The 22,473-nt window shown below is 35.0% G+C and overlaps 1 protein-coding gene across 2 annotated transcripts; it reads left to right on the forward strand.

Annotated features, from left to right (window-relative positions):
* Positions 1 to 29: 29 nt before the first annotated feature.
* On the forward strand, positions 30 to 20,274 carry LOC140155720 (neurexin-4-like). Of its 2 annotated transcripts, XM_072178658.1 has the most exons (16): positions 30 to 180; positions 908 to 1,058; positions 3,381 to 3,455; positions 6,512 to 6,661; positions 7,200 to 7,365; positions 7,863 to 7,969; positions 8,331 to 8,432; positions 9,048 to 9,263; positions 9,813 to 9,895; positions 10,428 to 10,629; positions 11,279 to 11,665; positions 12,750 to 12,977; positions 13,649 to 13,831; positions 15,923 to 16,056; positions 16,671 to 17,025; positions 18,454 to 20,274. In XM_072178658.1, the coding sequence occupies exons 1-16, from the start codon at positions 148 to 150 to the stop codon at positions 18,645 to 18,647; spliced, it is 2,766 nt and encodes a 921-aa protein (XP_072034759.1). In that variant the 5' UTR covers positions 30 to 147; the 3' UTR covers positions 18,648 to 20,274. The 2 variants fall into 2 exon arrangements, with proteins under 2 accessions (XP_072034759.1, XP_072034766.1); XM_072178665.1 differs by lacking the exon at positions 3,381 to 3,455.
* The last annotated feature ends 2,199 nt before the right edge of the window (positions 20,275 to 22,473 follow it).

Below are 22,473 nucleotides of genomic sequence, written 5' to 3' on the forward strand. Positions count from 1 at the left end.
AGACAGTCTATCCATAGCGTTGTATTTCATCAAAGCAGCCAAGGAAGCGTCAAATTCACTCATCAGTGTAAAAGGGTCGTTGACCTATGAGTGTAAAGGTGGTGCTCAAGCTGCTGCTACTTTCCCAACACAAAACTCATATTTAAAATGGCCAGGACCGAGTGCTGGAACAAATTTCACGTAAGTTTAATTCCTTGTATTAAGGTTTCTGTCTTGGATTCCAAATACATCAATATGTTTTAATAAGTGTGTGTACTTTAATTGTGTACATTTCAGTAGGAAATTGACATCATGTAGTTACAGCTGAATTACAGCGGAGCTGACAGATTTGAATTATTCAATCTGCTGTTGACTAACATTGGAAAGCCCTCTCATTTCTGGTCATCCGAGGTCATCCAAGGGTCAGCTGAGGTCAGATTAGTAAAAACTGCCCATTTATGGGCATGAAACTTGGTGGATAACAGTCAACATTTAGAGCCAAATTTTTGGAAGGTTATTTTAGAGTCACCAGGGTTCATCTGAGGTTAAATTAGTAAGCCTATCGGATGGGCATGAAACTTGGGTACAGTCACCATCAGCCAGGTAATCTTACCCAACCCAGAACCACCAAATACAGGTAACTGCCTAGTCTGTTTAAAACATGAATAGAAAACTTCCAAATTGCTTCAGATACCACCTTAAGTATGTTATATTGTTACACAAGTATAAAGAAATACTTATTTTGGGTTTTCAGGATTTAAATATTATATTTTTATACTATCCTGCCCTTAGTTTATTTGTAATTTGGAACATCATATTGTAAATAAAGTATGATTTTTTATAAGGTTACCAATCATATTATTCAAATGATCCATGCTCATAACTGATTTTTGTCCTTTTATTCATTTGTTTTTATTTCCATATTTAGTGTGAAATTCAAGTTCGAACCTTCAACAGAGATGGCCTGATCATCTACAACAAAGGTTCAGGTGATGGTTACATAGCCATAGGATTAAAGGATGGTACTGTCAGCATAGCTATCAAAGTGCCTGGTTCACCACTCATTGAAATACCTGGAGGTGAGTCAGTCCCTCCCACAGAGGTATACTCTGTCCAGGTTTAATGTGACAAAGAGTATACTCAATCTAGATTTAAAATGAACAGAAGTATCAGTGCACATTCATGTGACAATTAAAAGAGGACTAATCTTGTTCACTTCAAATGTGCATACACACCACCCATGATTAAGTTCCCACACATTAAACAAGACAAAATTCAATTTTAATATTGTTAGAATGTGCACTGATTGATTACGATACAGGAAGTTGTATCATGAATGGATAAAGTGAGAAATGAAAGTGTGACCTTGCTGAGAGTTACAGTGTTTGTTTACTGACTTGCACATAAACACAATTCCGATGAAAGACTTTTTTATCTGGGATTTTGTATTATGGGTTGAAGTGAGGTGATATCACCAGTCACCACCCTCACAGTTTTGCACCACCCCTTGCAGTTTTGCACTGTTTTTCTATAATAGTCCATAATTCTTAGAATACCAATTCTTTTTTCAAATAACATTTTTTCCTATAAAGGCATCCAGACTGAAAAAATGATTGGTATGGTTTCAAAATTTTGAAAATGTTTTTAAGGAATTAATAATGATAAAGAATGGGTATTCAATTATTATGGCCTACTTTATTGGGTTTGGGTGTTTGTCACTGGTATTATGCGTGAAATATTAACACGATTCACATTGAATGGTGCCAGTTGGTGCAATCACTATAACTATATAACCCTATTTACAAAGGATACTATAGAGCTTTTCCCCAGACATCCCTGATTAAACTGTACTTAAATCCTAATCAAAATATTTAGCTGCTATGCTCAATAGTTTGAGTGGGTTATCACACTGCAATTCCAGTGTGATTTCACTGGGAAAAGATCTATAGGTACACAGTATTGTATCAAGACCTGCTGCTTGGATAAAGTTCAGGTATATTGTACAACTGCACTCCAGACATTGACATTATCAAGCCTTGAAATAAGCAGATGCTGGGAGCAAATTTGTGACACAATCTGGCCCATGGAGGCCAAAGGCAGCAAATTTGAAATTGAGATTAAGGCAAAAATATGCAGTAAAAAACAATAAAATACATAAGAAAATAGATATCACAAAACTAGTATGCTAGAGCTTTGGTGTTTTCAGTATATGATAGCCTATTGTTTGTATAAGGTAATAAGTATAGTAACTCAATTTTCAAAAATGCCTTCTTTGGTCTCCATGGACCAGATTGTATCACATTTATCCTCGTAAAGCCACCAATTGCTCCTGGTCTTTGTTCAATTTACATGAACCAGGAGCAATTTTCTAAAACAAATTGCTCCTGGTTCTAGTTTTGCACTTGTCGCAGTAGTGCTGATATTGTATATGCAGAAAAGGATTTACTATTTGAAAATTGCTCCTGGTTCTTGTAAAATCCAAGGGAACCAAGAGCAATGTTCAAAAACAAATTGCTCCTGGTTCAGTCCGCTTATTTCAAGGCTTGATAATTATTTCCAAGTAGCACTGAATGTACAACACTTAAAACTTGTATTGGCACCATATTTCAGAGCTGCAGGAGTTCAAGTTCAAATATAGTTTGCTAAAGGAAAGTATAAATCAGGATTACTTTCAAAGTTGTATGCAAAAAAATTGTATTTTTTTTGCAAGAATTTGGATATTTTCACAGTTTGTCATAGAAGTGAAGACGCAGTCTTCGATAAAAAGTGGATAAAGGTAAATTTCCAAGTGGTACTTGATACCTAGGCTTAGAGAAAAAACACAATTTTTTGACCAAAAATGCGAGATGGCAACTTCAAAATGTGAGAAAAAAGCGAGATTTATGCCCAAAATTGGCGAAAATAAAAAAAAAGGTAAAAAAATTGAGTGAGTATCACCCCTGAGTGATACCAAAACAAAGCATGGAAATTGCCGAAATGCACAAATTTTGTCCTCATAAATCAGCTTAAAAGGTCAATATACTGCAAGGTTTGAGTAGTAAATAAAGAATATTACTTGTGTTGTTGCTTGAATGTGCCAGAAAATGGACCGTTTTTGTACATTCAGGCTGGAAAATCAGGTCAAACTTAAGCTTTTTTAGTTGCAATGGTTGTTGAATTCTGCAACCTTTCGCCACAGAAATAGATTTTTGTGGTAGAAATGAATCTTTTAAAAGCGAGAAAAGCACTAAAAAGCGAGATTCACAGCGAGAAAAGCGAGATTGCGTTTTCTCTCTAAGCCTATTGATACCCTATAGTAGGTATTATATTTGCACCATCTACAGCACTCCAGGGAGAGGTAAACTATTACGAGAGATAACATACACTCTAGTTGCTTTGTATTTTGCACCCATTTGTTTTAGAGAGGAAGCCATTGAGCTTGAAAGTGAAACCATCACAGAACACAACACAGAAGGCAGCAACCAACAGTCCTCCTGGTATTGTGACGATTCAATCAATACTCACACAGCATGATGACATATCTTCATTGTATCAGTGCTCACAATACATCAGAAACAGTTAACACATTCTGAGTTATATTGGCTGAAAATCACACACATATACACACTTTGCATTTATTTGTTGTTTTCTAATGTTGCATGTGACTACAAGTAACACGCTGCTGTGGGATGTTTACAACTTTCATAGTGCATTATGGGAAATGACACTTTTCCTATTCACTTTTTTGGTAAATCCCATGTTTGACATATTTAGTGTTCACTCTCAAAGGCGTTCAAGATTTACAGAAAAGGTGAATTGCAGTTTTCTTGTAGTCACATGATGCTATCTATACTGCTTCAACCTAGAAGTACAAACCAAATCTGTGGTATCAGGGGTCATTGCTTTGCGTCACACACACAGGGTGTTAAAAACACGGCGCATAAAGCATAATAATTATTCTCATACCTCCAGTTTCCGAGGTCTATTTACTTTGTACTTCTGAGTTGACGGACTATAGCTACCAGAAATCTCTTGATTGTTCAAATGTGTCTATGATCTAGGTATTTATTACGAGTTGTTTGATGCATCTAGCATTTTCATTGCTAGGCTTTGTCCGTCAAAGTCAGAATTGAAAGGTTCTTTGCAAACAAAATTAACATTGGAAATTTTGAAAGGATTTAGAAGAGGTTAAGAAGCATTTAGTATTTAGTCAAGAGATTTCTGGATCAAACCTAAGCAGCATACATGTCTATGGCACTTTGATGTTTGAACCTGCCAGACAATGGTCACATGATGCCATGCAACCAATGAAGTACCTCTATTTCATGATATGATTCAATTAGCTTATCAAAACAAAAGCTACTTTTAAATACAAAGCTAATTGAAGCATTACAAGAAATACAAATGTATGCTGCTTGATCTCATTTCTCATCTGTACTTAACCAATGTATATAATATTTTGTTTTTCATTAATGTCATATTGCCTGCAATATACATTAAGACCAAGATATGATTTAGCGTGCATTCTAGGGCATGTGCTAGAAACTAATGGATGTTTGGACTATAACCAAACACTGACTAACCAACTAGCTTGTTTTCTTCTCAAGGATGCAGAGAGAGAAACATTTGAGTGAACATTTTTATATTGATTTTCACAAAATGGCCCAAAATAGCAAAATGTTGAAGACTTGGATGGGTTCCCTATACCATTCTTTCCCCAGTGAAGATACTTGCATGTTCTTTTCTTTCTTTATTACATCAGATATGGTGCAAACTAATCAAATTGAATCCTGCAAAGTGTGAGACTTTCTGCATCCTTAATGTCAAGACTTGAAATTGTCCACAGATTAAGGATATATGCCTGGAACTGATCTCTATAACTTACATTTGATTGATAACTATTTCGAGGTCCTCGATGCTGTGTAGCATCGCAAATGAAAACGCTTATGTTAATCCTCAAAGTACATAAGATCATGTCAAGATGTGTAGCCTTAATCTGCAGGTTATCAATAAGTTTGAATATACATGATATGCTGTCACTATCAACTCATCACATTTGCTAGATAAAAGTAGTGTATTACACCAAGTTTTTGAACACAAATGTTTACTATGATAGCAAATTCACAAATCAGCTCAGTCACTGCACAAGAATGCTGGCCTCAATGTGGCTGACATGAGAATGGAAGTGTGTTTAGTTCTTATACTTTGGTTCTCCTCAAGTTTGGTACTGAAATCAATGCTTTTTTGTAGTTGCACCGTAAGTGTACCTGTTACACTCTGCATGAGTTACTGATCATGTGCACAATTTGATACTGAGACAAGTGAAATATGCACCTAGTCACTACTGAACTTGAGGTTAACTAAAATTCAGTATTCATCAGGTTATGCTGTGAAGACATCATGGGTCTGAAGTGTGCAGTGTAGTAACTTGAGATTCAAAGCTGTAATTCTGTTGCTCTATTTTCTTTACTGTTATACAAATAGTATATATGCAAAATTTTACCATCTTTTGTTTAATACTCTCATAAATATACTATACAACGGATCTTTTTTTGTTTTACAACTTTCTATACCATTATAGAAATGATCTCAAATGATTTCAAAATAATTAGAAATTGTTAAGCCCTGTAAACATTTAATGTGACCAAAACAATGCATCAATCATAGCTACAGGTGTGAAGCCACATCATTTTTATCATCAGAATATCAATTTCATCAGTATGTCTTACCATGGGCCAAAAGGGGCCAAAATGCAAGTGACCAATTTGCTTCAGTTTTGCGGCTATTTCAACATTTCTTTTCATCAAATGCGTCATTGCAAAACATCAGCTTCATTTTCAATTTTATGAGCAGCAAGCCATGCCGCCTGGGTTACCATATTTTGTTGCTGTTGGAAAGTTGGTTATATTTGATACAATGGAAGTTTTATATTGTTTTGACAAGAAGAGATTTTTGTTTTTAAAGTTGTATGTAGAAGACTGAATGATTTTGCAAAACAATTGCAGCCTCTTTAAAAAAAAATATATATAAGGTATATAAGATAAAGGTTAAAGTCATAAGAGAATATTGCATCTTCATACTTGGTCAATTTAAAAACTATGTATCAATTACCAGATAGGGTGCTTCTTTTCAGCTTTTCATATCACTAATTCTGTTAATGAATTTTTACTCATATGTTTGCTGTGAATGGATTAATATGTATGATTAGTGTATAAGAGTACAGCCAATAGTCATTTACCATCAAGCTACTAGAAAATAAATACCTTGATGGTTACACATTTCAACCAGTTTCCATTGTATCAGTCTTTTAATTCAGAATTGTCATTACATTACAGATTTGGAGTAAAGACTGTCCACAATAATACATATTATGTTGTGTGCAATTGGCTGAGCACTGCCACACAAGTATTTATTCTATAATTTGAAGTCTAGATAAAAAATAACAGGGAAAGTAATTATTGTAGGTAAATAATGTACTCAGCTTTGACATACATTGCTGCAAATAACCACACATACAGTGTGCTAATAGATCCATTCCTTGATATCTTCACAGAGGGTTCTGGTTTGGCTGATGGTAGATGGCATGATGTAAGAGCAGAAGTAGCCAATAATTATGTCAAGGTGATGGTAAATGGTAACACAGAACCTACCCAGAAGAACCTCAACATACGCACTACTGCAGACTACTTCATTGGCGGATCAAGTAAGTGACTGATGTTGTAATTGGAATAGACCATTTCAAATTGAGATAGGGAAAGTTTGCAAAACCAGGTGCAGTTAGCAGTATTTATTCAGTAAGCTCTAGGGGGTCATAGTAGCGGACAAAATAATCATGAATCACAATACCAAGGTTTTGAGCATAAATACAGCTTATTTGGCTAATGTTAACATGTTGTCATTGTGTATATTTTCTTAACGTTTTAGAACTTACACCTCCCCTATTTGACACTTCACAATATGACAGTAATGGAAAGAAAAATGCAAATGTTCATCATTTTTCAGAACAAATAATTTTGACAAAAAAATGACATCACAGATGTAAACATCAATCTCTTACACAAGATATATCCCACTGTTGATTGTGTCTTTCGTGCAGATTTGTAATTTAGGGTTAAGATAAGGGTTTAGGTTAAGGCTAAGTTTTAGGGTTAATGGATTAAGATTAGGGCTAGTGTCAAATTATCCGGTTTCGATATTTTGTTATTCCAATATGGCTGCTATTTTCATTTTGCCTTGATTAGCTGTACCAGAGGAAGATACAGGCAACATGCCTGGTTTCCGTGGCTGCTTACGAGATGTCTATCTAGGAGATACTATGGTGGATTTCTTGTCTATTCAAGAAGATGAAACTAATGAGGCTGTTACTAATGAAGGTGTTGATGTTGATACATGTGGACTGCATGACTGGTAAGCAATTTGATGTGTCCTTCATAATAATGTTTGTATATAAAAGTAAAGCAATATTGAAAAGAAGGATCTTAAACAAATCATGATATCAGACTATGGTCTATTTCATGTAGACTTACGATCAAGTATTAGCCCCCATTATCAAGAATCAAACTTGTTGTAAAGTCTTTATCAAATAGGCCCTGGCTTCCTACCTTTGTCACACCTAAGTAAGATATCAGCAAAACAATGTTGGCACTATTGATATGACTCTAGTTATTTGGCGATGTAATGTGCATGAGAGGTAAACCTTTATTCTACTTGTCTTTCTTCAATACTCACTTTGCATTGTGAAGTAGATGCAGATGCAGAACCCTAACGTGGCATCATGAGAAAATAGTTAGTGAATTGTGACTAGTTATTAGTGGAAAAGTTTGGGTGAAAATTAGGCAAAACAAGGTGAAGTAATATTTTAGTATCAAAAACAGTAGCTTCATTCCTTTTTCTTTTCATTTCAGGTGTACACCCAATCCGTGTGAGCATGATGGGCAGTGTTCTTCTGATTGGGAAACTTTTATCTGCTCATGTAGAGGCACAGGTTATGCTGGAGCAACTTGTCATAGCAGTAAGTTAATCTAACAGGCTGGCTGAAATTGATTTGTATTATATCAGCCTCTTTGTCTGGGGTATACTAATGTGTTTGAGATAGATCTATGTTTTTGGAATTTGAAAACAGGAAATAGCATATTGTAAAATATGCTGTAGTAGTAATATAGTTTCAAGTGCCAGTAATATTCATAAGTTGAAGGAATTTGGAAAGGTGACATGTGACCTTTCATTACATTATTGTGTCCACCAATCTGATGTTAAATTACATTTTCTTTTTATTGACATTTAAAATATCATAGTTGAATTGTAACCAAAATGTTTGATTAGTAACTTGGATCATCATCATTGCATTTCTTTCACCTCTTATTTTCTAATAGCTGATAAACCAAGAGCATGTGAGAGAAGGGGAACCACTAAGATTGATGTTGATGGTAGCGGCCCATTAGCACCATTTGATGTTGATTGTGAAGAGGATGATGGTAAGTACTTGCTATGAACTTAAGGCCTCTATTTATAAGTTTTCATGTATTGGTTAAGGAAAGGAAAACATTTTGAAAACTTGATGAAAATTATTCTAACATAATATAATAATATTTTGCAATACCATTTTGACAACATGTGTAAAATTGTGGGATAGGCTGTTACAACGGGAGCTCATAGCAATTGCTAAGTTTTTTAGCCAGTTCACCGTCAGATAGGTTTGGAACTGTTAAGCTTTAGTAAGAAAATCAAGAAAAGATCCGTTCATTGAAGACTGCCTCTTGTCAACAGAAAACAAGCACACCTCTGCTAATGTAAAAGTTTTAGTGGCCCTGAAAAGAGCCATTCATAAAACTATGTTTAAAATGATGTTATAGTGTTTTTTCATATGAAATATAAAATGTTTTCATGTCCTTTATATAACTTGACATTTCAGTTTTATTAAAACGGTTTAACCCAAACAATAACATGTTTGTAACGGTATTAAACATTTTTGTGTTTGCTGGGTATGTAAATTAACTTGTAAATGTCCTGTCATCTCATGATAATTCCAGTATCTACAGAGAATCTGTTATGGATTAATTAAAATTGAGTATTTTTGTGGTTCATTTCAGATGGCACACTATACACTATTGTAAGTCATGATGCAGAGTCATCAGAATCCGTCCCTGATGGCAATGCCGAACCTGGCTCCTACATACGACAAGTCATGTATGGTGGTAGTGAAGAAGTAAGCAACGGTCAACTCAAGATGTTAACAGAGGCAGCAGAGTACTGTGAACAGAACATCAAGTACCAGTGCTCTGGGGCTAAACTTCTCAACTCACCAAGTAAGAGTCATGATTGAAATGATGGTAATCTGATTGTGACCTTCCCTTAAATGTGTCATTTAACAAAATGAAGCTGATTTGATACTGTTTTCATGTATTTATTTTGGTTTTTATTGCCGAATGTCCAAGATATAAAGGAGTTGCACATTGCATTGAGGTTTGAAAGATAATTGTAATCTGTACTCTCATAAATATTGGGCCTACAAGATGTATATACTGTGTGTGTGCAGTAAAATAAAATTGCTGGCATTTTTGCTTTGATTTGACCCAATGTGCGTATCCAGCTGCACCATGCTCTTAATTATTTTCCAAATACTTACTGCCAGCCATGTCTAACCTGTCCTCTGGAACAATAGAAGTAATAATTATCCCATCAATCCATCCAACCCCACCTAACCCATTCCTCTCTGCCTCCCCCTCCCTCCCATTCCACTTCCTCTTCCACCACTCTGTAGTGCTTGTATTGGTAGAACATGTCAAGTAGGGCATTGTCTTTTAGACCTTGTTAGTTTTAGGGTACCAATTTACTGGATGCGTTTTGTTTTTCAGATGGTCCTCCATCTGGATGGTGGGTCAGTGTTCACAATGACAAAATGAACTACTGGGGAGGAGCTGCACCTAATACAGGAAAGGTAAGATACAAAGGTTATCAATGAATTTATGCCGCCATATCCAGTTGTAGAAAAGTTGTGTTGTTTCAAACAGTTTGGTAGATTATGTGAAAAAAACTTGATTTCAGCAAGTCCGTACTTCCATTTTGTCTCATCCTATGAACTGATAATAGTAAAGTTTGTATTAACTTTAGTCACATATGGCCAAAATGAGTTAAGTCCGCTATTAGATATGTTTATGGATACTCTTTCTTTGATAGGAGTGACTAAGTCCAATAGTGAAGAAAAAAGGCACCATAGCAATGTCAATAGTGTTTATGTTATATATTACACAAACAAATCCAAACTTTCAAACTATTTGTCTCAGAATAACATTTTTGAACATAGATAGTTTTGGCTCTAAGTCCTCTATAGGCCTATATAAAAGCTGAGACTAGTCTCATATAATAGAAATATTGAAAGAATATTCCTATAGCCTAACTACAACCATAAGCATAATTACAAACTGAGATATGAACAATATTTGTGTATTTCCTGATGATATATTTTGCAGTGCAAATGTGGTATGGATCTTAGCTGTGTGGATAGTTCCAAATACTGTAACTGTGATGCAGATGATACCCAGGATCAGGTTGATGAAGGCCTACTGATGGATAAGGAAGCACTACCTGTTACACAATTGAGATTTGGAGACAGGGATGATAGTAGTAGCTCCTCCTCATATGAGCTGGGTAAACTCAGATGCAGAGGGGATGGTGAGTTAACTTGACTTGTTGAATATTAAATTATAACAAATTATGTACAGTCCAACTTCTTTCAACTGAATTTGATGACCAAGCTGTAGTTGGATATGTGAATTGTATATAATTCTGTATTGGATATCTGAAGTTCTAAAATTAGGGCATCAAAATTAAAGATAAGTATCATTCTAAATTCTTCAGAGCATAATTATTAAAAAGATGTTTTCCTATGAACATCACATGGCCAGATAACAGAGGATAGATATGTATAAAAGAGGTCTGGATATTGGAGGTTAGACTGTATGTTTAAATTTATTTGATAAATAAGCCTCACAAACTTCTAAAATTGAAATTCACATATTTTATGGTGTAGGTGGTTGGTCGCGCAAAAGCAAAATCCACCCTCCAGCCTATACACAATCACCAATTAACTTAGTAGGATGATGGAATATGCTGATTTAATGTCTGTTTAGTTTTGAGATATTCATGGATTTCGAGAATATTACACAAACATAATTCTAGGATGATTTAAAAGTATAAACTTGTGAGAATATACTCCCAGAAACATAAAATGGGTGTTTTAATACAGTCACTACCAATAGTGTTACACAACCTAAAGGATATTAATTTACTTTCCTTTATATTTTCTGCCTTCCGTTTACAGCATATTCAGACAAAGTAGTCACTTTCCAATCAGATGAAGCTCATCTACGATTCCCCATAGCGACCACACAGCAGAACGCCCTCGACGTGTCAGTAGAATTCAAAACGGTTGCTACAGGAGTGGTACTTCTCTCAGCGGATGGTGTAGACAATAGTTTCATTCAATTAGAGTTAGAAAACCCCACCAGTGTGTTATTCCAAGTCGACTTTGGTGCAGGTGTGAAGACTGTGAGGGCGACTGTCAGTGATGATTTGAATAATAATGAGTGGCATAGAATACAGGCTCTTCTTAACAGCCAAGAGATTTCTGTCAAAGTGGATACAGAGTTGCCTCAGAAAACTGCTGCTGGTAATTTACATATGCAGCTTACTAGTGATTTGTTTGTTGGTAAGTGGATTTGTGAGATAAATAAATGTCATGTTTCTAACATCTCTAAATGTAAAGGAAATGAGATATTACCAGATATTAACCTGTGATGGAATTAGGAAGGGCAGTGTACTGTAAAAATTGATTTTTTAAATTTTATTTTATGCTTTCTGCCTCTTAAACACCTACCGTGAAAATATCAATGCACAATTATATTCCTTTTATGTAAGGAAGCTAAGAACATCAAATTTAAACAGAAAAGTGAAACAGTCCAAAATTGGCATGGTGTGAATAATTAATCATGTGAAAACGTCCCCTTTTACAAAACCATACTTAACATTTATTAGCTTACTTATAATCTTTCTATTATTCATGTAAATAATACTCCCACATCAAACACAAAATCAGACACTGCAGTGTGTATGGAAATGGAAGCAGTATAGATTTTTGTATAGGTTTAACTGAAATTTTACACTTCATTTATATTCATACTGAGAGAAAAGTATGGCCGACAAATGTGTTTCAACGGAACAGCTACATACACTTTAAGTTCATATTATTAGATTTATAAAGTTTACTTCGAGGACTGTTAAATATTTAAAAAAAAACCCAAATTATTTGATATCAGAAGGACATTCTTCGTATTCAGAATGCAATTCGATATGCCTGATGTGCTCTCATGTCCCACAAAAAATACTGTCCAAACGTCCATACCCCAGCCCTTAAATCCCTCAATCATTACCAATCATATCAACATTTTCATTTCAATCTATAGTTTATGTAGAAAACAGCAAAAAATATAACTGGATGTGGAATATTATGGCTGAGATGGCCAAATTACTAGTCAGGCCAATATATAGCCATCCTTTTAGCACATGTTTACAAACAAAGCTTGATATGAAAATATGAGATCTAAATTATAACAAAAAAGAAAGAAAGGAGAACAAATCAGGAATAAGGAGTAAATGATATCAAACATTTTTACCTTACAATTAGTTATCCTTGTGAAACTGGAGACAATGTTTCACAGAATTAGCCAGGGATCCATTTTAGGTGCATTTTCTCTTTTGCACACCTCACCATGAATGTTACCTTTGATCACCAGGTTCCTCAACCCTACAGTCTGATGGATATGTTGGTTGTATGCGTTCTCTGTTCATCAATGGTGAATTTGTAGACCTGACATCCAAGATTGCACAGGGAGTCATTATGGGATGCATAGGCAAATGCACAGAAGATAAATGCTTCAATGGTGGTGTATGCGAGGAGTTCTATGATAGGTTTATGTGTCAGTGTGCTGGCACACCATTTGAAGGAGAATTCTGCAGTGAGGGTAAGTGTATAAAATCAAGTGCATTATGAGTCTGAAAGTGAGAAAGAGTGATATGACCTTTCAGTTAGGTCACAGGTTGTTCTTGGTGTGGGTTTGGGTTCAACGTTATTGCAAGTTGTTTTGATAAACAGGTGTATTTTATGTGTTCCTATAGAATAATTTGAACGTAGCAAATATTAAGGTATATTGTTGAGTTTCAGTTTACAGAAAATAGATTTGTCTTACTGATTTATTATATTATAATACAATTATTCTATTAAAAAATCACAAAAACAAACATCATTGTTTTAAATCATCTTTCAATTTAAATCCTACTTATTGCAACAATGCTGAGAATACTGCTAATCATCTTATTAATGAAGAAAAGAGAAGAGGACAACATACAGCAATTTTCACATTCATTTATACCCCATTGTCATCAGAGCTCTATTATCTCACTGCTGTTTGTGTTCTTCTTCAGCAAGACTTAAAAATATTGGACTGCACCCCAAGACTAGTGTAAGGGTTAAGATTATGGTAAAGATTAAGAGATTTTGGGATTAAAATGAGCATAATGGGGGATATAAGGGGTGGAGTTAGTGGTGATAATTTCCAGGTTGGTTCCCTTCTCTTCATACCCATCAGCGAAATGTTTTACCATTCTGTTCCATCTTTTTTTTTTGTATTTACAGAAATTGGTGCCAAGCTAGAAAGTGGCAGTGAGATATCTTATTCACTGAAGACAAGTGATATCAAAGATTACAGTGAAGATGTGATAACTCTTGGCTTTACTACCAAAAGCAAACAGGGTATCTTACTTAGAGTAGATGATGGTTCTAGTGGCGAGTATGAGGAAGTGTCTATTCTATCGAATGGTAAGTCTCCCCTTTTCACATATTCTATGGTCTTGTAAGAAATACTGCATGGTTAGAGGGGAAATATGGCAAACTACCTTTCCCTGATGTACTGGTTAAGGTGGTTATGGAGGCATTATAAAAGTGCTCTAAGCATGTTTTAAACAGATTACTTGAGTAGAGCAAAGTACACTGATCAATATGCCTTTTGTTTGGAGTCAATCGGACATACGGTTTTCAAAATATATCAATTTATATTTTCTTTGTATCTTATTGTTTTTATCAATAATCAATAAAGTTAATGAGCTAAAATGACTGAAGAAGCTCATTAACATATAATTTTTTCCAATATTTTGCTAAAAATCCATGCATAAATGTTCAGGGTACTTTTATTTTGCATAATTTTGCCCTGAAACTTGGTCAAAGTGTTTCTAATATGTTCTAATGTATTATATAGTGAAGCCGCCCCCTAATTTGCATAATTAATTAGCATTTATGCAAATTAGCTCATTAATTATGCAAATATGCAAATTAGAGGGTGGCTTCACTATATAATACATTAGAACATATTAGAAACACTTTGACCAAGTTTCAGGGCAAAAGTATGCAAAATAAAAGTACCCTGAACATTTATGCATTGATTTTAGCAAAATATTGGCAAAATTACATATTAATGAGCCTTTCCAGTCCTTTTAGCTCATTAACTATATTGATTATTGACAAAAACAATAGGATACAAAGAAAATATAAATTGATGTATTATGGAAACCGTATGTCCGATTTGTTCAAACAAAAGGCATATTGATCAGTGTACTTTTACCCTACTCAATTTATCTGTTTAAAACATGCTCAAAGCATTTTCTAATTTCTAGAAAATGCATCCAATACCACCTTAAGAGCCTATCACCATGAACTCAGAGGGTAAGGGGTGATAGGCCCATGATAGTACAGAGGGAAACTATTTACCCTGATATAAACCATGTAGTATTTGTTTTATTTCACCAAACTTTGACTATGGGAATGAAAATCACATGAAGATATAGGCTTTGTCATTTGCGATTGACCAATATAGTAGTGTGATTTGCTCATGAATATTTATGAGGTGTAATGATACAGGTCAGTAACAAACTCAGGATTTTGACAAGATAAAAAGTGCATTAACTCTACAAATGTAGTGAACCTCTTCAAGAAGAATCATGGAAGAAGAATAGAGCACGAAGTGCGATGGAATTGCAACTCCGTTCGTCGATGTGATGTCAGCGATCGTCACGCTTGCAACATGTGGGCGTAGATGGCAGCAGCATTTTTCTTTAATTAGCATAAGTCTCCACAGCACTACGCATATTTTTTTTACGTAGCTTTTAGTACTATCGTGGTGGCAGCAGCATTTTCTTTTTTTTTTCCAATATGGCGCCGCCATGAATCAATTTTGTGCCTGTTGGCGACGCCATCGGACGCCATTTAAGCGCAGAGTAATACACAGGGAAAGCCGACGCTGTCGCCACCTTTTTGTATTGCGCTAGTATATGAGTTGCAACGGCCTGGAAGAATGTGTTACACCGTCTCATTTCAAGTTGGAGTAACACCTTCTTGGATTTTACAACCTAATCCTATGGGATGTATAAACACATGTTGAAGGGCGATTTGTCCGTACGCTGGTGACACAATTGTTTATCGCACATTGATGGCACACTGAGCCACTCTCAACAGCTCTCAATTTGAGGCAAGACACAGTATTGTATTGTTTGATGTTTTACATGTGTTGTGCTGTTGTGATAAATGCAGTGGGAATTGTGCCACTGTGTTTGTCTGGATTAGCAGCAAAACGTCATGAAAAGTGAAGCCCTGAAGAAACATAATCATATGAGTGGAACATGTGAGCGGAGACTAGTAAATCCATCAGCCAAAAAAAAAAAAGCAACTTGGTCCTCGTTCTAACAAAAGTGAAGAATTCTTATCAAAATTCTTTATGGACATCATTGTGGTTCTCTGTCAAGGAATTCAAATACAGCACTTACAGTTCAGAATATTATGATTCCTATGTTAAGACCCAAAACAAGGCAACTTGGATTCTGAATACCACTTAACATTTACAATGTTATTGTCCAACAGGTAACTTACAGTATGCTTTTAAGTTAGCTGATAGTTCAGAGGAACCTCCCAAGATAGTTAGTAATCATGATTTTGCTGATGGCAGACATCACTTAGTAGAGATCAGAAGAATGGGAAAAGAGCTCACTTTAAGGGTAAGTAAGAGAACAAAAAAAAACCATTCAGGATTTGTGTGAGTAGAACAAGTTACATAATCAAGTCACTAGTCAGATCAGCATGCCTGATCCTACTTAGTTGAATTACAATACAATATAGTAGAGATTTATACCATGCACATATGCAACCTGCAAAAGAGGCACTAATAGCCAGACCAGACTGGATGGTTTCATCCATTTAATGACAGGTAACTTATTTGATGATGTCCAATTAAACTTTTTATTTAGTTGCCCCAAATGTCTTGTATCCTTGGGTGCTCAGCATGATTTTTTTCAACAGACAATGATTATAATCATGACATACAGAAATTTGTGATTAGTACCATTAACTGAAAATACTTAATTTAGTGCTCAAACCTAATGTGATAGATCAATGACTAAATTTTTTCAATCAGGCATCAGGAAAGTGTTTCCAGTTTCTACATGACAGAATGTATGCCACTTAAAGTTGCCTAATAGGGAAGGCAAAGCAGTAATGGAACATCCTATTAGAATGTGTACACTCATTGCAATAAGAAAAGTATAACACCATTTTCCAAGCGCACCACAATGGATGACACTAAACAGCATCATCCATTATTTTTCTTTTTCAGGTTGGGGATTTCCCACCTCTCATTTCATCAGTAGACATTGCTGACACCACACTGAGTGGTGCAAACAAAATAGTTGTAGGCAGTACGGACAGTGACAAATCTTTCATTGGATGTATATCCAGAGTTCAATTTAACGAAATTGCACCTCTCAAGTTATATTTTGGGAATCGTCCTGCTACGATGAGAGGTTCAGGCTCCGTTACTAAGTCACGGTGCGGCGTAGAGCCAGAAAGGCCGCCTACAGAAGCAATGCCTACAGCAGCGCCAATGCCACCTACAACAGATAGTGGACCAACTAAAGTGGCTATCGCACCACAGACAGGGTATAGGCCGGGAGATAAAGCAGCTATTGCAAGTAAGTTATAATGCACCACACAAATTTCAGGCAGAAGATTTTCCTTACAAAAAACTTTTGTGATTCCTTCTGAATTGTCACTTAATGAGCAAATATAGAAGGATTGTCTCATCTCATACCATAAAACCTCGTCTATAGAGTGCTTTTGATGAAAGCTAACTTAATCCGGGCGCCATCTTTCGACAAAATTATAACATTATGGCGTTTGAGCAATAAAATTACCGCAAAAAGCATATACAAACAAGTACTATTGTAAAACTAGTCTATTGTATTGGCATATTTACAGCTGCCTCGTATTAATTTAGTTTTCATCAAAAACACTCTATATGCTTGTAGACGAGGTTTTATGGTATATCACTTAGCAAATCAAATTTCAGGTGAAAGGTTTAGGAATTTGTTTGAAGTTTTTGAACAACACTTCATATCATTTTGTCAATTATACAGTAATTAAACTTGCATGAACAGTGTGTAGAACTATTGTGGAGCAGGGAGGGATGTGGGTTATTAATTGCTCTTTATCGGCCCCATTTGCTGACATTTCACCAATACAGAGCACAATAAGTTGGAGATTCCAGTATGTGTAATGCACTACATGTATGCACTAACTTTTTTCCCTTATTTGTCAATGCAAAATATGCCTTACAAAACTTATCACTCATATCATAAGAACCGGAAATGTTCAACTCTGCCAGGAGATGGCCTTTGGGATACAATATTGGTGTGTTTTATTTATTTATTTATTCTTTCTTTATCCAAGGTAACCTCTTCAGTATCTTGTACTGATTTCCAAGAAGGCCTTGCACTTAATTACAAAATCTACAATACTTAATAAATAACATATGATAATCAAAACAAAGCTTATAATTGTTTCATGGTATATAATGTAAACACTTCCCATAATGATTTTGGCCCAGTGTTGTAGCACTACAGAACCAGTTGATTTGGCAGCATTGTCATCAGGTGGCCAAACTATTGCATTCTTTAATGAAATCTATTGTGGACACTATGCCTACCATATGTCTTATTGCTTTGGTTTGATCTATCAGTGCAAAAATAGTTGACACATTTGCTCTAAACAAAATGCATGTCATACCAATAGTATGAAGGCCAGTGATACAAGTCTGTCTTGAAATTAAAGTAGAGACTATCCCAACCTTCCCCACTCCCCATCTTTCAATGTTGGAAGGTCTTATATACCATTGAATTGGGGGAACTGTGGCAGAGAAAGACATTCAAAGTGTATCAACACTTTTTCCAGGTTTGTAGCTACTTTTGCTGCCCCCTTAGGCATATTATTTCTGTTGTGATTATTTCTCTTTCTATCTTATTGTATGCCATATCTTGGCTTGGCCGATTATAGACACATTTTGTAAATTAGTATTTTATTTATTCTAACATTTTTTTTTTTCTTTTTGTTTATTTTCACAGTTGTAATCCTGCTGCTATTAATTGCTTTGGTGATACTCATAGCATTCGTTGGGCGGTATAAGTACAAGCATAAAGGAGTGTACAAAACCAATGAAGCTCGAGGAGCCGACAACGCAAGGGACGCAGACACTGCGGTCATGATGTCAGATACAAAACAACCTAAATTTGAAAAGAAAAAAGAATGGTATATTTGATACAGGAAGTTCTATTTCTGTACTATTTTCTATGATATATGGGCCAAAAATCAGGGAAGGTTTTCTCTTTGTCTTTTTTTGTAGGAATTCATTTTGCATCTTTGTAAGTGTGTAAGATTGTATGTAAATGCTGTGGATGGTGTGGGGGTGTGTGTGTGTGATAAGATTATAATATTTCAGAGCAAGTACTACAAATGTTTTATTCAGAATTTGAAAGAGGGGAGAGTTAAATCCCCTATTGCAAGAACCCATGTTGCACGTTTGAAGTCTGTATACACCTTTACTACCTACCTGCTAACTGAGCAGTTTACAAATGTTGTGCACTTAGGACCCAATGAGGTACATGATTATCTGGTATAACTTATGAAATGAGGTTGGTGTCACTGTCTTGTGACTTTTCACATAGTATAAATGGATCTGTATCAAATCTAAATCTAAAGCAAACTGGAACATGAAAACAGCCCCCTGAATTACTTGGTTTCAAAGCTGTTTTCTTTCCTCATGACATGTAAATATACAGCATGTATATTTTTGTATAAACAGTGATATCATTCTCCACTAGATTTTAATGATATATTGATCACCTATCACTGCAGCACATCAAATAGGTATTAAATCTGCACCCACACAGAAACATTATGTTATCATGTTTTACATCTTTATTCAGAAGCTAAGTTAATCTATTTGACCAAGTGAAAAGAAATGAGACTTCATATGTTGAAGCCTATCTATGGCCAGGATGAACAAATAATTAGAGAAGGAATGAGCAACAACATGTTTATCTGAAATATTTCATTCATTCTGTGGTCAAATAGATGTCATTCATTCAGCCACAGAATGTGTTGTATTCAAAATTTTGAGCAGTTATCAAGAGAGAAAATATAAATTGAGTAAGCCAGTGCAAGAAGAAATGTATGCTGGTAAGGAGCTAAATCCTTGAATGTATTCGTAAAATAGTGTTGTTGAAATCATAGTGTGAATTATTCAAAACTGGTTGTAAGGTTATTTTGTATACATATCAACTCATTACATTGTGTGAATTTGGACAGAAATTGATAGGTTTATTTTAAAATTTTATAGGCAACAGGAACTACTGAGGAGGGAGCCTACACATTAAAAAATATCTTTGACCAACTCATCACGCCCTCTATCACAGTTCCTGTTGCCTATAAAAGGAAGAAGTCAGGTGTGATGGGGCCAGTCTGATGAAACCACTAGTTAAGTGGTGAAACGTCACTAAAAATGTCAGTAAGAATCTACAATTTTCATGGAATTGTACACAAAGAATACAAATTCTGACATTTGCAAGTGCCATGAAAACTAAAAGCTTTTACAATGTTGTTACATGGTGATAATGATATAAAATTGTCCTTGAGGGAATTCTTATCTAATTGTTTTACAGCCATGGCCATCCAGTAAAACTGTCTGTCCAGGTCAATACAATGTCATGGGATTATCACACAATCTTCCAGTATTTTTGTATCATTATAAACTTGTACTGTTATGTAGTATTCTAGTTGAAACAAAAATGTGTTGATTGTTAAAAAAAGGCTTCACAATGGTGTTATTGAAGAGTAAGAAAGCTTGACTGGTGGTTGGTTTGAGAGGGTCTGTGATTTTATACATATATAATCCAGTAACAGCCAAGTTTGTTTTTATTCGTAATATTTTCTCAGTCAGTTTCATACTATAATGACTATTGTCCATTAACTGTATCCTAATTTGGTGAGTTTTTGGGTGGAAATGAATATCCAAAAGGCTGAGAATGTGCACAGGACTGAAATGTACATAAGTTTGCATTTTTTGCATACATTGCTTTGACCTTTGTACAAAAGCTGTACACAATATAAACTTCAATGTGGCTTACCATGATAGGTTTTAGCAGTGCTTTTTTGCTGATTTAGTTCACATTAAGCATTGGGCTATTCCAGTTGAAATCCATACACCCCGATGGACCAGTTGAGCTTTATCTTCCACACAGGGAGTGGGAATTTCAAATGGGGTTACCTGAATGGGTGACTCTATTTGACATCACCTGTGTGGGAGATTAAGATCATGTCTTCAGTAGACTAATTCCAATCAGCCGTCTACACTTCGCATGTACTGTGTATGCTTCGTAGTGACGACTGATTATCTTACAGCCAATATCATGACGGACTTCTGAAAACTATTCAATGCGACTTCAGTTGTGCGCCAGAAGCGCGACTGACTAGCGGCGCCACAAGACCAGCGTCGCTGTACCGCGCCGCCGGACAAGATCGCGCTCTGAACTTCTAAAAACAACAAACTCGGTCAAAAGGTCAATTTGGACACAACTGCGCATGCTCTATGCCACAGGAATCCTGTTGCAAAATCCGTCACTTTTTTTCCACATAGTTTTCTCAGTCGTCAATCCAGACGGTTGACGACTGAGGGCAGCAGTCTATGTCTTCAGTAGGGATGTGTGGATTTCAACTGGAATATCATCAGGGATTGAGTTTTAAGGCGTGCGAGTGCGATTCGCACGCGCCGCACGCCTGAAAATACGCCGAGGGTGCGATTTTCGCACACCTAAAAAAAAAAAAAAAAAAAAAATTTTTTTTTTTTTTTTTTTTTTTTAAGTTTTTTAAGTTTTTTATTTTTATTTAGAATGTCCCTGGAACTTAAAAATGTCCCTGGAAATATTTTTAATTTTTTTTTAAACTTGAAAAAAAAAAAATTACAAAAGATTTAAAAATTATAAATTCATGTTCAAAATAGGCAAATTTATAATTGATGTTCACATTACAACCTATTTATGAAGTAAAGAAGCATACAAAACAAATGCATTTTAAAATCATTCATAGATTATTATGTGAACATAATTTACAAATTTGCCTATTTTAAACAAGAATTTATAATTTTTAAATCTTTTTTGTAATTTTTTTTTTTTAAATTAAAAAAAAATTCCAGGGACATTCTAAAGTTCCAGGGACATTCTAGGGACATTCTAAATCCAAAAAAAAAAATAATTAAAAAAAAAAAAATTACAAATGACACTAGCAATAAGTCCAAAGTCCAGGGACATCTATGCAGTATACACCATTCATTACCCCAGAGCTTTTACCATGGCCATTTAAAAAAAGTACATATGTTGTCACAATTGCTAAGTTTTAGCTGAAAATGAAATCATAGTCATACACCAGTTTTGAAAAAAGCACACCTTGGTTTATTTAGGTGTGCGATTTGCAGCACACCTAAAAGCACACCTCGGGTTATCCAGGCGTGCGATTTACAGCACACCTGTCACATTGCAAAACTCAATGCCTGATAATATCTCATTCTTAGTATTAAATCACAAACACATTTAAATGTGTTTCACAGTATTGAATTGTGATAGTTGACAAACAAATGCTTATCAAAGTTGGGACGTTATAGTATTTGGTTTACTCAAAAATCAGAATATTTCAAAAGTGTTAACTGTCCAAAAATACTTTTTTAAAGTTTTGAAATACATTTATCTACCCTCAATTGATGTTGAACAGTACTTACTTGAATCTTAGAAAAGTTTTCTAATATTTTATAGTTGTCTTTCAAACAACCAAAATTAAGAAATTTGATGATGAAAAAAATGAAAATAAAACAAAAGTCCAGTCTGTCAAAGTGTTTTGATATTTGTTGAAATTATTTTGCAATTGGGTTAAACACTTAGGAAACACAGATTTATAGATAGATTTGTCATTTCACAATGTAGATAGAATAGTAGATTGTAAATAACACTATTTTCCACCATTTCAAAACGTTTTTGTAAAAAAAATAATGATAGTGAAATATGTGCCAAGTTACGTAGAGCTTATTTTAACAAGAT

Source organism: Amphiura filiformis, chromosome 1, assembly GCF_039555335.1.
Source record: "Amphiura filiformis chromosome 1, Afil_fr2py, whole genome shotgun sequence".
Taxonomy (NCBI): Eukaryota; Metazoa; Echinodermata; class Ophiuroidea; order Amphilepidida; family Amphiuridae; genus Amphiura; species Amphiura filiformis.

Bases quoted from the DNA above. Each gene is read 5' to 3' on its own strand.
- LOC140155720 (XM_072178658.1), top strand. From the start codon at position 148: ATGGCCAGGACCGAGTGCTGGAACAAATTTCAC. The intron at 9,264-9,812 runs GTAAGAGTCATG...TTTGTTTTTCAG, and splicing joins TAAACTTCTCAACTCACCAA to ATGGTCCTCCATCTGGATGG. The intron at 11,666-12,749 runs GTAAGTGGATTT...TTTGATCACCAG, and splicing joins TACTAGTGATTTGTTTGTTG to GTTCCTCAACCCTACAGTCT.